Here is a 15,710-nt window from a genome sequence, read left to right as displayed (position 1 = left end):
TGTACGGATGTATTTTGAAAATCTCCAAAATACCCTATACCGTACCACCACAACCTAGTCGTTTCCCCCACAAACTTAATTACACACATGGGCCAATGGACTCCCACTCCGTTAATGTCGCTTCGCTCCGTTCACTCCGCTCATGTCTACTTAGCCAACCACGCCACTAGTTTCAACATTTTTTTTTTTTTTCAAGTGGGTGCATTTTTTAATTTTTTTTTGTACAAAAATAGGACTTGGACCAAGTCCATATCCAAACAAAGAATACCTACTGCACTAAGCCTAACCATAATGAGTGAGGTTTCATACCTACTGTACTGAGCCTAACCATAATGAGATCAATTTCTTGCATTGTGGTCCTTCCTCTAATTTTCTCCAGTACGTAGGGTTGTTGTAAGAGATTAATTTTACCCAGTGAAGAAAAATAAATATCATTGTACAGCATGTTTTACTCTTCTTGACAAAACCAAAGTAAAGTAGGATTGCATTTAATGCTTTTACACCAATGAGAAAAAAACCTTCACTTAGTGGGAACCGAATCCTCTCCATTATTGGGCCTTTTTTTTTTTTTTTTTAATAATTTTTTGTGTTAGTTAGCTACTTTTTTTTTTTTTTTTTTTTAATTGATTGGAAAATAGAAATGAGGACCCCTTACTATTCTTAATTCTAAAGGAAAAGATAACGGGAGATCCTAAGAAAAAATAAACCAAAACCAAATAAAGAAGTGTATTCTTCAATAACAGACTCGATACGAACAAATGGTGAGTAAGAAATTTGACAAACAAATGTCTCGCTTTTCTCAAATTGGCCGCATAAAACGGTAAGAGAAGCAAATCATGTACCGTTGAGTTTACTTTTACTCTTTGTTGCTTTCCCTTATTGATAATTAGGTGGGTAACACAACCAAATTCTTAAATTCACCTCTTGCAAGCCGAAAGAGATTCAATGTGTTTTCAACAAGCTTGAATGATGACCATTTATTGTATAACGGAGCTCTCACAAGCAAGTGCCTCCATCTATAGAGTGGGACGCCATGGACGTCGGTCACAGAAGCATGATGGTATGTTACGATCCTAGTGTTCCACATTGATTAAGTTTAATCTTGGCCATGTATATATAAGCTCTTGGGCACTCTTTCCTTGCAAGCCGGTTTTTAAAGATGAGTTCTACCCAAGGTTTGTAACAAGACCCACTAATATGCCGAATGTCTCTACTGCAATATGATGAGAGGCTATTCTTCCCGAATTAACAAAATGATTAAAACTTTGCACACCCCATGCTAGATTTACAAATTGTATGTACCCCCTTCCTCTTAGTCTAGAAGGATTAGAAAACTGTTGTGCAAATTTATTTAACTTGCAAGTGCACGAATCAATTGTAGTTTAATGGATTGCAAGTGCGAGGTCGATCCCACAGAGAATTGTATTTTTGAAATAGCAATTTATATCTAAACTAATTAAATCCTAATCTAGTTCCAAAAGGGTTTTGATTTTTGAGTTTTGAAAATTAAAGGATAAATATAAACTAAATAAAATAAGTAAATCTAAGGATAAAGGTACTAAGGTTTGGGAATTCACACTCACCAAATCATAACAACATACTTTATGTTCATCAATATTAATCCGAAGTTTTCACAAATTAAATCATAGATATGTTTTACTATGCTTCAAAGAATTAATCAAAACCATCTCATGTATCCATTCATTGACCAAATCACAAAAGGAATCCAAATTCAATTGAAACACCAGATGTATCCGTAGAACAAATCACAAGGGATATCCAATTTTTATGAGTTAAAAGCAAGCAATCAATCATATGAAATTATCTCAAATCATCACATGTATCCTTGAATCACAAGAGATATCCAAGAATCACTCCATACAATTGATTAGAAGTAAAACAATTGAAATATAAAACCCAATAAAATCAGAATAATAAAAACTTACATAAAAGTATTGATTCTTCATCGGTGAGGCTTCATCCCCAACCTTAGTTGGGAATTTAGCTCCACATAAAAATAAAATCTAAACCTAAACCTAAACCTAAAGAAAAACTAAACAAAAGAATTTTGCTCTCTGGTATTGTGTCTCTTTTCTTGAATGCAAAGAAGTCTATTTATAGGCTTAGGGAAGTCCTAGAAGCCCAAGTAAACCTAGATAATTCGGAGGTCTGTCTCCCAGTCAAAATAGAAGTCTGAAATCGGAATAGGATTCGTCCAGATTTGTGTCCTTTAATTACGGGGCGATTTTGGCATAGAAAATTCAGAATTACGAAAATCCTATTTCACAACAAATTGTAGTATTTTGAGCTAGCTTTCCAACGCCGTTTGAATCACTTCAATCTGATATTTGAGCGGAGAGTTATGGTCAAAATACTAAGACGTGTGCAGAATCTGAATTTGAATCCGATCCGAAATCTTATCCAATCTGAACTTTAATCTGATTTAACCTTTTCTTGGATTTGGTTAGACTTAACCACACAATCTAGGTCTTCTCAAAGTATTCTTTCTTCCAAACTTTTCATTTTTCCCTTTAAAGCTGTAGTTTTTCTTCAATGACCTACAAAATACTAAAAATACAAAACTAATACAAAATATTAAATAGCAACACAGCTAAAGGATTGACTAATGAAAATAAAGGGGTCCAAATATGTAATATTTGGCACTTATCAAAAACCATATTTCAAGACCATACAAACCCGTTACATGAAATGCACCAAACTCAAAACAAGCCAATCCCGAAAGATGTGGAGCTCATCATGTCTAGAAGCACGTGAGAATGTTCTTTTGTTGATATTAGCATTACTATACCGTCCCTCTTCATTGCAGGTTAGTTATTCGTCAGCACGGGTTTAGCTTACAATGTATTTGGAAGCCCTCTTCCAAATGAGTATTTTACATAGAGTTGATGGATTTCATATTAGTAAACCTTGCATTTAAGCACATTTTCGACAAAAATGATCTCTAGGGTTTCGTCTCTTTTCTCTCTAGCCGTAAAGAGACAAAACCAAAGAACTCTCTTCAGGAGGCGGGAAGAACTCATTTCTTCCCTCCTCCCCCCTGCTAAACCTTTTCCTTCTTCTCTTATGACTATATCTTCAGGTTCCTACCAGCTAGATTTTCTTCTAGCTCCTTTTGCCTCGTTTGAGGCCTTATCCATTGCTTTGTATGATTTATACTTTCTCTTCCATAAATCGCCACCTTAGCCTCCCCTTGGCCACCTTACCGCTTCTTCTATGTTGCTGCGCTGTCTCCTCCGGTTGGATCTGCTTTGGGTCTTAGATTTGGCTTTTTTGAAGCTCAATCTATCTTACCTTGGCAGATCCACCCTCCATGGTGCCGTTCAACCGTATTCTCCGGCCTCCCCTCACCTTGTCGCCACCTAACGCGGCCCCAGTCCTGCAGCTACTGATTTATGGGTTTGGAGAACTTTTTCTACTTAATTAACTAATGTTTTTTTGTTGTGTCCCTTCGTCGTGCATCGCCAAGATCTCCACAATCTAGTCCACTCCTTGCCTTTAGGCTCCACGTCTTAATCGGTCCCCCACTAGCCGGCGTGTGGGGGGCCGATGAAGATGCTGGCGCGTGGGTTGCACACCCATGCCTTGTTGCCTCATCTGCTGGTTTAGTTGTTGTAGAGGTGTTTCTGCATTTTTTCCGTTCTTGTTGTATTACTATTTGTTGTTTTATTTTCTGGTTGTATTTTTGCCTCTTGGTGTTTGTTCACCAATTTTGTTTGTTGGGGTTTGGGTGCTTATCAGCGTGGTTGACTCAACCTTTCTCGATGCCGATTCTATGTTGGTTCTCTCTGTAAGAGTACTAGAAGGTTTTCTTTCGGTTATTCTTGTATTGCCTTTGTTAGTAGCCCTTTGTGGCCACCCTTGTTTTCTTGATGGGCCGGATTATTCATTTAATCAATTCTCGACGGTTTCCTGATTCTCTTATGGTGGCGCCTTTTTCTGGTTGGTTCGAGGCTGTTATTTGGGTTGCCTACCCCTTTTTATAAACGAGTGTCAAAGTCCAACCAATAATTAGATATTTTTCCAATTATTTGCCATCCCTCCATGTTAAAAAAAAAAAATACTATATTAATGAATACTATATATTATATTTTTATAGTATATATTATATATTTTTTTTCAAAAAAAAAAACTATATATTATGTTTTTATCTATCTTAATACTATATATTGAATTATATTTTTATAGTATATATTATAATATATATAGTATATATATTATACTAAATATTAAAAAAATACTATATTAATGAAATACTATATTAATGTTTTTTTTTTCTTTCAAAAAAACAAATATTATATATATTATATTTTACAATATTAATGAAATAGTCTTAAGTAGCTTAACCAATATCATAATTTAGTTGCTTTCTTAAAATATATAAGTTAAGATTTACTCAACGAAGGAAAATGTATATATATATATATATATAATGACGGTTGTGGGTACATAACGGGATACAAACATGTCAAAATTTCTGTCCAGTGATGAAGCGTGTCAATTTGTACGGGAAGCGAACCTGACCATATAAAATAACCAGGAAAACCTCAAGTTCCGTTCCCAATTTATCACCTGGCTTCACCCAAAATGGAACCAGAATTTTTAAATAAATAAAGGAGAAAAAAAAAAGTTTTATTCTGTCCATCTCATTCATTCTCTTTCTCTCTCCCTATCTTCAAAAAACTTTTGGTGGCAGAAAGCCATTAATGCCAGGCTTGTGTCTGGTTGTGTATGAGATGTCAGCAGGCCTACAAAAAGTGACAATGAAGCTAGAAAAGTAGGGTTCATCAATTATTCTTCCTCTTCACCACAGTGCTTCTTCAAACTAGGGTTGGTTAGAGATTGTTGGCCTAATTTGGAAAATTGCTGCTCTTATTCTGTTTTATGCAACACCCATCTTTCTTTTTTCCTTTGTTCTTACTCTACAATATTCCAGTCTCTCTCTCTCTCTCTCTCTCTCTCCATATTTTCCATTTATAGAATGCGTAATCAGTAGAAGACTGGAGGAAGATCTGCTAAATTAACCGATTGTTGTCTGAAGGGTAGGTGAAATTTCAGCATATGTTTCATATTTTTCCATCGTTTTTTTTGGGGGGGAGAGACCAAGTGCAGTTTGATTCTTCATTTTTTAAAAGAACTTTCTTCGTTCTATTATTCTCTCTCTTTCTGGTTTACTCTCACACTTTAATTGTTCTTTTTGATTTTCTACATGATTAACATTAAATTAGCTTCTCCCTTTCTGTATTTTTCATGCATAGGAGTTTGAATTTGCTCTCTCTGAGATACTTGGGTTGAAACTTTTGTTAAAGATAATTGTTTCTAAAGCGATTTACTCTTCCTAGAAATTACTAAGTTGGGACTGATAATTTTGATTGGTTTTATGTGAAGGGTCGTATCATTTTTCTTCTCCCAAAAATGACGAGGAGGAAAATCCAGATAAAAAAGATTGACAACACAACGAGAAGGCAGGTGACTTTCTCTAAGAGGAGGAGGGGGCTGTTTAAGAAGGCTCTGGAGCTCTCAATTCTCTGTGATGCTGAAATTGCTCTCATCGTCTTCTCTTCTACTGGAAAGCTCTTTGACTACGCCAGCTCAAGGTTTCTCTCTCTTTCTACTTTGAGAAACATTTAGTTTTTCTACTTATAGTGTATGTATACATTTTGATCGTTTTATTCATGCATTGTCCAATACTTTTATCATTTCTTGATATCGTGGAGTCCTATCATTTCTTGAGAGGGAGGGAGAGAGAATAAAGATCCGAGTCAAACAACAAGACTGAGCAAACCTAAAGAGGGAGTGACTGAAAAAATATACTAGGATACATCAAATAAAGAAAACTTAAGTACTGCCGAGTCTTCTGCTTTCTGCAAACCACAGTTTTCAACTTTTAGAAGAAGAGAAGTTAATCTTACCATGAAGGGTTTAATGTGTCGCTGCTACCTATTTGCCTTTTCGATCACTCCAATCAAAGAGAAGTTGACAGCATTTATAAAAGGACGTCTTCATAAAATATAGCACTAATTTAGGAGCATACTTCAGAAGACAAATTCTTACCATGAAGCCACAAACTTATAATTGTGTTGTCTTGTTCATCTCCTCAGTTTACACATGTCGTCCTACATTGTAATTACATTCTTCGATTCACTTGAAAACTCTTCCTTTCTAGCAATTAGTTATAGGTGCAATAATAGAGTTGAAAATTCTGATAAAACAACGATAAAAAGAAAAAAAATTAACTTGTGATTGCTGCCACCTTTCTTGAATCCATCTTAATTCCCTCACTAGAGATCACAAAACCCAAAAACACCAGACTAGTTGTGCTAAACGGTTCAAGTTGTTAACATATATAGGCTCCATTTTGTTCTCTCCTTCTAAATGATTTGCTAAAAATGCAGCAAGTGTTGATCTATCCTATATGATCAGTCGACCTGTCTTGCCGGTTCATTATGTAATCTTTCCTTGAGGGTTAAGTTAGAGAATAATAAAAAGTAAATCTCTATTTATTATCTGCATTTATTTTTAGGCTAATATAGGATCATAGATCTCTAATTCAGAATCTTTCCTTACTAGAGTCGACCTAGTCTTAGAAGTGATAAAGACCTAACTAGTCTCTTATGCAATCAATAGTCTATTGTTTTCTATTTAAAGGAAAACTATCAATAAGAAATATATGAGTTGATTATCATTTTAGAATATGGTTTAATGTGTTTTTAGAGGTTAAGTCTCTCTCGAAATAGCCATTAAAGATCACGGCTCTCTCAATTACTAGTTGGTTCACATCAATTCATCTTTCATATTCAATAAAAAGAGCTCTGTCACTCAATAGAGACGTTCAAAAGAGTCTCTCCAGGGGCTGCTTTGGAGCCCACCTCCGCATTGCATTCGGGCAAATCATACTTGCTCATTGATTGACTAACGCCCTCCTCCCGCAGCTTTTTCTATCCACAGTGGCTTCCACGTGGGTGTTCATTGCTCTAATATCAACACATAAATGCTAAGAACCATCCCTTTTCATTACAAGGGTTGGAACAATAACCCCTTAGCAATAAACTCATCTACTTGCCTTTGCAACTCTTTTTGCTCCTAAGGATTCATTGTATGAGGTGCCTTGTTAAGAGGACTAGCACCAAGTATGAAATCAATGCTATGTTATTTCACGTGTAGGGCATCTTTAAATTCATGGCATAATGTATCGTATCCATGATAAGAGGCAACTCATTTTTGTGCTCATTTTCCTCTAGAGAAATAAAGGCATTGGATAAGTAGACTCCACTAAGGCCTTTTCAACTTCGGCTTTTGACAACAAAATTTTTCCCTCTCCCTTTAGGTGGCTTGGGACAACTCTCCATTTTATTTGGCCTAAACCCACCTTCACTCTATCTTTCATAAAAGAATAAATATTTTTAAACACATCATGAATAACCTTTCTATCATATTGTTGGGGTTGACCAAGTAACAAATTCCATGTGTTCATAGGAATGTAACACTTCAGCCGAACCAAGCATTGCTTAAATACTTGTACCTCATTCAATGTTTTCACTATCTTTGTCACAACAACTTTCTCTATTAATGATAACATCACATACTTTGCCATGAGATCATGTAAATGGCCTGCTCCCGAGCTCCTACAAACCATTAGAGATTCTCCTTGATTGGCGTATGACTTCTTCTTCTTTCCTACCTACTCATCAAATATTGGCTCACCTATGTGATTCTCTTCATCTACAATTTCCTCCACAAGAGAAATAATTATATGCTTACAACAATCTGAAGTGGTCTGACCAAATCCTTGGCATTTAAAATATCGATGATCAGTAGGAGAGTTAGGGCAATTAGAACCTAAAAATCCAAATTTAGACCCCTAACAATGTGGATAACAATTTAATGCAGTTTATAATATCAATTTTAATTAAACAAACATTAATATTAAACCACAATTACAACAATTATCAACAACATAATTTTTGTTGACGAAGAGAAAAACCTTGACGACTTAAGAAAAAACCTTTTTGAGGCAGTCAAACCTAGGATTCCACTATGAAGAATAATACAAAGACATAGATACTTACAATCCTTTGTAACGGTAAGGCTCCTAGCGCAGATGAGCTCCTCACTCACCTCCTTGGGTTCTCACTTGGCTCTAGATCCTCACTAGTCAAACTTATCATAGAATCTTTATCGACTCACCAATAGACTTCGTTAATGAATAAGCGTGCAGTAGCACTATGGTTTAATTCAAACTCCAAGAGCCTTTAACATATGAACACGGCTTCATGGCACACACCTCAAGTTATCTTGTGTATCAACACATCAAGATACTTGGTACGCCAAAAACTGTCTCTTTGCTACGTTTAGGTTCTCTAAAAAATTGTGCTGTTAGAGATATAGAAAGATTGAGCAAAACTGGTATTTTAAAGAACAAAATCGTGTTTTAAGTTGTGGAATCCGGACATGTAAAAGTCATGTCCGGACATGATTAGGGTTACATTCCCAAACCACCCTTCATGTCCGGAGAGTAGCCCACATGCTAGGGAACACGCTGTCTCCGGTTTTCCTTATGTCTGAACATGTGTCCTCCATGTCTGAACATGATTGCTAGTGATGCTGACTGACCTGGTCATGTCTGCAGGTATGTCCGGATAGCTTAGGGAAGATTTAGTTGTTGGGAGCTCCTCATGTGCTCGGCAACCCCATATGTGGATGTGACTCAAGCTAAGCTTGTGTCCCAACCACAATTCTGTAGGTATCTTGGAAACAGACTTAGATGGAACCATATTCAGCAAGTATGCTACTGTTTTTAAAGCATATCCCCAAAAAGAAACATGTAGAGTAACAATACGCATCATAGCTCTTACAATTTCTAAGAGTGTTTTGTGTCTTCTTTCTGCTGTACCATTTAGTTGAGGAGTACCCAGTGCAGTCAACTGTGATATAATCCTAACTTTTCATAAATGGTCTTTGAAGTCCTCGAGGAAGTATTCATGACCTCGATCAGATCGAATGGCTTTAATATGTTTATCTAATTGTTTTTCGGCTTCAACCCGAAACTCTTTGAATCTTTCAAAGGCTTCAGATTTCTTATGCATTAGGTAAACATAACCATACCTTGAGTAATCATTAGTGAACATGATGAACTACTTATAAGGTGATTCACAGTATGCACTAATTCTAACTTGAACTACTTATGGGACCACATACATCAGTATGCACTAATTCTAACGAATCTTTGGCTCCATACCCTTCTGCAGAGAATGACCTTTTCGTCATTTTACCTTCAATACATGATTCACAGGCTGGGTAATTCCCAAAGTTCAATGGGCCCAGAAGCTCGTCATTAATCCGTCTTTGAATCTTCTTTGAGTTAATGTGACCAAGATGTAAGTGCTAAAGATGTGACAAAGATATGCTTCATTAGTTGAATGAACTTTCTTTTTTAGTGGTAAAGTATCATGAGTACTAAAACAAAATTGTTAATAGAATATAAAGTAGGAGGAATAATATACAAACCATCATTATACTAGAACAAATAAATAAATTATCCTTTTGTATTATCGCGGTTTCACTCAAAATAGAGGCATAACCGCATTTACCCTAAAAAATCACAAAAATTAAATTCCTGCGTATATTGGGTACATAGAGACGAATTAATAATATTAAAACTCTTGAATTGAAATAAATTTTAGAAATTCCAATGGAGTCGATCGGAACCCTTGTCCTATCTCCAAGTGTCAAGCACATCTCTCCATTCAGTTGTCTGGTTAGCTGTAACCCCAGCAATGAATTGCAGACATGATTAGTTGATCCTGAAGTCACTCACTAGGAATTTGTTGGATTCACAACTAAACATGTTTCAACCAAGAAGGAAGATTCTTTACCTTGACTTCTAGAAGCAAGACACTTGGTTCAATCTTTCTTCCAATGCCTTGGCTTATCACCGTGGTAACATTTTCCAATATGTTTGCCTTTTGTTCATTTCTCGGCTTTCTTAAACCTGTTGGCAAGAACTTTGCCCACTTGTTTAATCGGCTTCTTCTTAAAACCTTTTGGCTTAGAAGTAGAGGGCCGAGCAATGTTAAGTGAAGCCTTGGTCTTGAGGATTTTTTCGCTACGATAAACTCATTCATTAGTTCAACCAATGTGCAATCATTTTTACTCATTGACACATTCAACCTGAACTAATTGAATGAATAAGGGAGAGACTGTAGAGCAATGTCTACTTGAGATTCTCTATCAATCTTAGCACCCAGAACCTCCAGTGTATTGAGCATGACGATCAAGGCTAGACAATGTTTTCTTATTAGAGTACCTTCAGCCATCTTTATATTTAACAAAGATCTCATTGTTTCTTCTTTCGCTTCAAGATTTTGCTCTACAAACATTTCTTTCAAGATGGCCATCATGTTAGAAGCATGATCAGAATTTTGAAGTTGATGTTGGATCACGTTTGATAGAGAGGCCAAAACATATCACTTTCCATTTCGTTGGATTTCTCCCAGCGATCATGTCGTGCTTTCTCATCCTCAGATGCATTTGCTGCTGCATCATTTGGAAAAGCCTCGGTCAGCACATATTTGTGCCCCTTAGCTGTGAGCACAATGTCCAAATCACATTTTCAATCCACGTAATTAGGACCTGTCATCTTATTTTGATTCAAATTAGTTGAGAAAGGGCTAAACGAAGACATTCTTGTTCTGAAAGTTTTTTAAATTTGAGCATACATCAGACATATATATTTAACATCTATTCATCAGACATATATATAAAAGAAGGACTTCTAGGGTTGGATGCCTAGGGCATGTAAAACCATAGCTTCCACCTCCTTAGTAGTTGACGCATAGGGCTAGGGATTAGCTCACTGGCTCATGCATCCACTGCATGTCCCTTGGGCTTGGATTTTATTACTAGCCAAATTTCCCTCTTATGCATTCTTCTGCACTGTTTCTCTCTAGCCCATGTTTTAATAAAGTAAAACAAGCAGCCGAAATAAGAAAGCTATATTGGTTAAATTACATTAGCTTGGTGCAAAACTCGTAGCGCCGTTGTGTGGAAGATGACTCCTCTTTGCCTCATGTGGTGCATTTGGAACAAGAGAAATGCTAGATGTTTCGAGGACTCGACTAGGAATATCGAGGACCTTATTCATTTTTTCTTGTACACCCTTTTCACTTGGATTGCTGGTTGGCTAGCGCCCCTAGTGATCAGCTTCCATGATTTTCTTTTTACGTTCTCTTCTTTTTTTTCTTCTTCTTAGTCGCTCTCTTGTATACTTCCCGTGTACTAGGGTTGCGCCCCTCTGCGCTTTTGATCTATATATCTTTACTTATCAAAAAAAATTACATTAGCTTGGTGAGAGACCTAAAGAGAAGAATAAAACTAGCTTCTGATAGTCCCGACTTACCTAAGTCACTATTTAATTACAATTGAATCTAGAAAAGAATTTAATTGCACTCTAGTTTATATTTTTGATTAAAACAATTAATCCCTTAGATTTATTTAATATTGACTTTTGATTCCTCAATGAAATCTTATGTAGCAGAATTAAGGACAAAGATACTGCCACTTAATCCTCTACCTCTTTATCCTTGAGTCACTGATTTTATTATTATTATTCCCATACTTGTGAAAGCCTTATCACATGTACATTATTTTGGCTTGCCCAACCAAAATACCTTGGTGAGGCACTCGAAACAATTCAATCCATAAAATCTATCTCAATGAGAAATATTTTTTTTTTTATATAAGTAATGATGCATTAAAGAGCGCAGAAGGGCGCAACCCAAGTACACAGGAAGTATATAAGAGAGCGACTAAGTAGAAGAGAAAGAAGAAGAGAACATAAAAAGAAAATCAGGGAAATTGATCTCTATGGGAGCAAGCCATCCTGCAGTCCACATATATAGCGTATACAAAAAGAAATGTACAATGTCCTCAAGGTTTCTCGACAAATCCTCAAAGCATCTAGCATTCATTTCCTTCCATAAACACCACATGAGACACAGGGGAACCATCTTCCACACCACCGCGCTTCGGGATTTACCACCCGACCACCAACTAGCTAACATCTCCTTGACGCTTCTAGGCATAACCCAACACATGTTGAACCGAGAGAAGACAACATCCCACAAAAAGCGCGCAACCCCACAGTGAAGAAAGATATGATCCACAGACTCCCCTTCCGATTCACACATGCAACAACGATTAATTACCACAATGCCCCTCTTCCTAACATTGTCCAAAGTAAGGGATTTCCCAAGGGCGGCTGACCAAGCAAAAAAAGCCACTCTCGAAGGAACCTTAGTGCGCCAAATACTTTTCCAAGGGAAATGGATGGGCTCTTTAAGAACGATCTTCCTGTAAAAGGAGCGAACCTCAAACTTCCCTTTTCTAGAAGGAATCCACCACATACGATCTTCCCCTTCCCCCCGCAACGAGAGCGAATACAAGAGCGAGAGAAGGGAGGCTAAAGCCGCCTCCTCCCAATCATGAATTCTTCGAATAAAGGTAACATTCCAATGAACCATACCATTTATACTCTCCCTGATGTCCGCAATGGAGGCAGCCTTGTTGCTAGCTATCTTGAAAAGGCTGGGAAAAGCTTCCTTGAGGGACAAATCGCCGCACCAAATATCCTACCAAAAATTGACTTTCAGCCCCAAGCCAGGATCCAATCTGAAATGACGTTGAAACGAACTCCAACCCCTGCAAATGTGTTTCAGTAACCTCACCCCATGCGAACCACGAGGAACTTTAGAGCGCCAACCTCCCCGGGTCACCCCATACTTTGCTACTAAAATCCTTCTCTACCAAGCCTCTTCCTCATTGGCAAATCTCCACAACCATTTCTCCAAAAGAGCTTGATTAAAAAACCGCAGACTCCGGATCCCTAAACCGCCTTCCGAAATCGGGCTACACACCTCGTGCCAGCTGACCAAGTGGATCTTAGGCTCATCGTTGAGCCCCCCCCAAAGAAAATCCCGTTGAATCTTCTTAATGCGATTCGCCACAGAGATAGGGATAGGAAAGAGAGACAAAAAGTAAGTGGGAAGGTTGGATAAAGTGCTCTTGATGAGAGTGAGCCTAGCTCCCTTGGACAAATACGAGCGTTTCCAGGGGGGCAACCTTCTAGCAATCTTCTCAATCATGTCTTCCCAAATAACCAAAAGCTTGAAAGAAGCCCCAAGAGGAAGACCCAGATACTTCAAAGGCAAAGAACCGGTGCCACAACCCAGAATGCCAGCCAACTCACCCGCCTCACCCGATTTGGCTCGATTTACTTTTAGCCCAGACACCGCCTCAAAGCCAATAAGAAGGGCTTTAATGAATCTGATTTGGTCAGGAGTAGCCCCACAAAAAACCAATGTATCATCTGCAAAAAGAAGGTGAGAAACAACAACCCGTTCCGACTCTCCGGCACCCACATAAAAACCATTGATGAAACCCCTGCTGATGGAAACATTAATCATCCTGCTGAACGCCTCCATAACCAAGATGAACAAAAAAGGTGAGAGGGGATCACCTTGTCTCACCCCACGCGAACTCTTAAAGAAGCCGGAAGGAGAGCCATTGATCAAAACTGAAAACCGCACAGACGATATACAATGTTCAATCCATAAGCACCATTTCTCGCCAAAGCCGCACCTCCTTAACATATAGAGTAAAAACTTCCAGTTCATATGGTCATAAGCCTTTTCCATATCCAACTTGCACAAGAGGCCGGGATCCCCTTCTCTGATACGGCTATCAAGACATTCATTGGCTATAAGAACTGAATCCAAAATATGTCTGCCCTTGACGAAAGCATTCTGAGAATTGGATATGACCCTATCCATAACTCTCCTCATTCTATTGGCTAACACCTTAGCTATAATCTTGTAGATCCCCCCACAAGGCTAATTGGACGGAAATTCTTCAGATCGGAAGCCCCCTAAGCCTTCGGAATAAGAGCCAAAAAAGTAGCATTAAGGCTTTTTTCAAATTTACCTCTACCATGGAACTCCGCAAAAACAGCCATAATGTCCCTTTTGATCACATCCCAACAATCCTGAAAGAAAGCCATAGAAAAACCATCCGGGCCTGGCGCCTTGTCCCTATCCATTTTTTTAACCACCTTCCACACCTCCCTTTCCTCAAAAGGAACTTCCAAACTAGAGGACTCATCAACATCCAATCTGTCGAAGTGAAGGTTATCCAACCTCGGTCTCCAACTGAGAGACTCCGTGAAAAGCGACTCATAAAAGTGGGTGATATGATTACTAATAGCCTCTTGATCCGTAGAGCCATTGATATTCAATGACTCAATGTAATTCTGCCTGCGATTGGCATTAGCAATCCGATGGAAGAATCTCGTGCACTTGTCCCCCTCTTTCAACCAACGGATCCTAGATTTTTGCCTCCAACTAATTTCTTCTTGAAGGAGGGAGGATTCTAGCTCTCTGGCAAGCGCCCTTTTCCTCTCGATCTCCTCGATAGATAAGCCCCTCTCTTCTTCCGCCCTATCAAGAGCTTTAAGATCATCCATGCGGGCCTTAACACTCACCCCCACATTGCCAAAATCTTGGTCATTCCATCTCTTAATGTCCTATTTGAGAGCTTGCAGCTTCTTAGAAAGGATGTAACTCGGGGTGCCATGAAAATCATACGAGGCCCACCAACTACGGACTTTATCCACAAAACCCTCCGCTTTTAGCCACATATTCTCGAATTTGAAGGGTCTTTTACCTCCCGAAAACGGATTGCACTCCAGCATAATAGGAGCATGGTCGGAGCAAACCCGAAGCATCCTTTTTTGCCGCAGATCCGGATGAACAACCTCCCAATCCGTAGAAACTAGAAACCGGTCAAGCCTAGACCAAGAGCGACTATTGGACCAAGTGGAGATCCCCCCAACTAAGGGAAGGTCCATGAGGCCCTGCTCCGAAATGAATTCACCAAAATCCCTCATGGCAGCCCGAGAATAAACTCCCCTCGATCTTTCGCTTGGATAAAGAGTAACATTGAAGTCCCCACCAATACACCACGGCATATCCCAACAGCTCATAACCCCTGCCAGCTCCTCCCAAAGAAGACGTCTGGAATTGACTCTATTAGGCCCATACACCCCCGCGAACGCCCAAACAAGACCATCCGCCACATTTTTGAAAGAACAAGCCGCCACATAACTGCCCAAAACAGCATCAATCTTCTCTACTACCCTCTTATCCCACATTAGCAAAATGCCACCCGACGCCCCTCGAGAAGGAACATAGCACCACTCCACATACGGGCAGCCCCAAACACTCCTCACTAAGCTGATTGAAATACAATCCAATTTGGTCTCTTGAAAACAAATTAAATCTGCCTTCCAGCTTCTAAGCAGATTTCTAACCCTCAACCTCTTCACCCTCTCATTCAGGCCTCTCACATTCCATGAAATAATCTTCAGCTTCATGAGTTAACTCGATTGACCCTCCCCTTATTCCTCTCCTTCCCAGCATAATCCAAAAAATTAACTGAAGACTGCAAATTAGTTAGCTCTCTCTCACCTTTTTTGACTGCAGATGTAGCCTCCTCCCCTTCCATTTCATTGTCCTTTTGGTCAGCCATAAGCATCCCAATGGTGGCTTCGAGCTTCCTTTCATCTCCATCACACGATAAACCAACCTCTTTACAAACCTGAATAGTGAAAACCTTCTCCTGACCCTCCATCAAATCCT

At 38.6% G+C, this 15,710-nt stretch overlaps 1 protein-coding gene across 6 annotated transcripts in view; it reads left to right on the top strand.

Moving 5' to 3' along the window:
* Nucleotides 1-4,676: 4,676 nt before the first annotated feature.
* LOC132177009 (MADS-box protein JOINTLESS-like) overlaps nt 4,677-15,710 on the top strand; it is a 69,032-nt gene continuing 57,998 nt past the window's right edge. For 4 of the 6 annotated variants that reach the window (XM_059589203.1, XM_059589202.1, XM_059589201.1 and 1 more), the window contains exons 1-2: nt 4,677-5,060; nt 5,407-5,615. In XM_059589203.1, the coding sequence (XP_059445186.1) occupies nt 5,434-5,615 (182 nt within the window). In that variant the 5' untranslated portion in view covers nt 4,677-5,060; nt 5,407-5,433. Of the gene's footprint in view, nt 5,065-5,406; nt 5,616-15,710 lie in introns of all 6 variants that reach the window. The other 2 variants (XM_059589200.1, XM_059589199.1) reach the window with 2 other exon arrangements.

Source organism: Corylus avellana, chromosome ca4, assembly GCF_901000735.1.
Source record: "Corylus avellana chromosome ca4, CavTom2PMs-1.0".
Taxonomy (NCBI): domain Eukaryota; kingdom Viridiplantae; phylum Streptophyta; class Magnoliopsida; order Fagales; family Betulaceae; genus Corylus; species Corylus avellana.
This window is presented reverse-complemented; position numbering and strand designations above follow the sequence as displayed.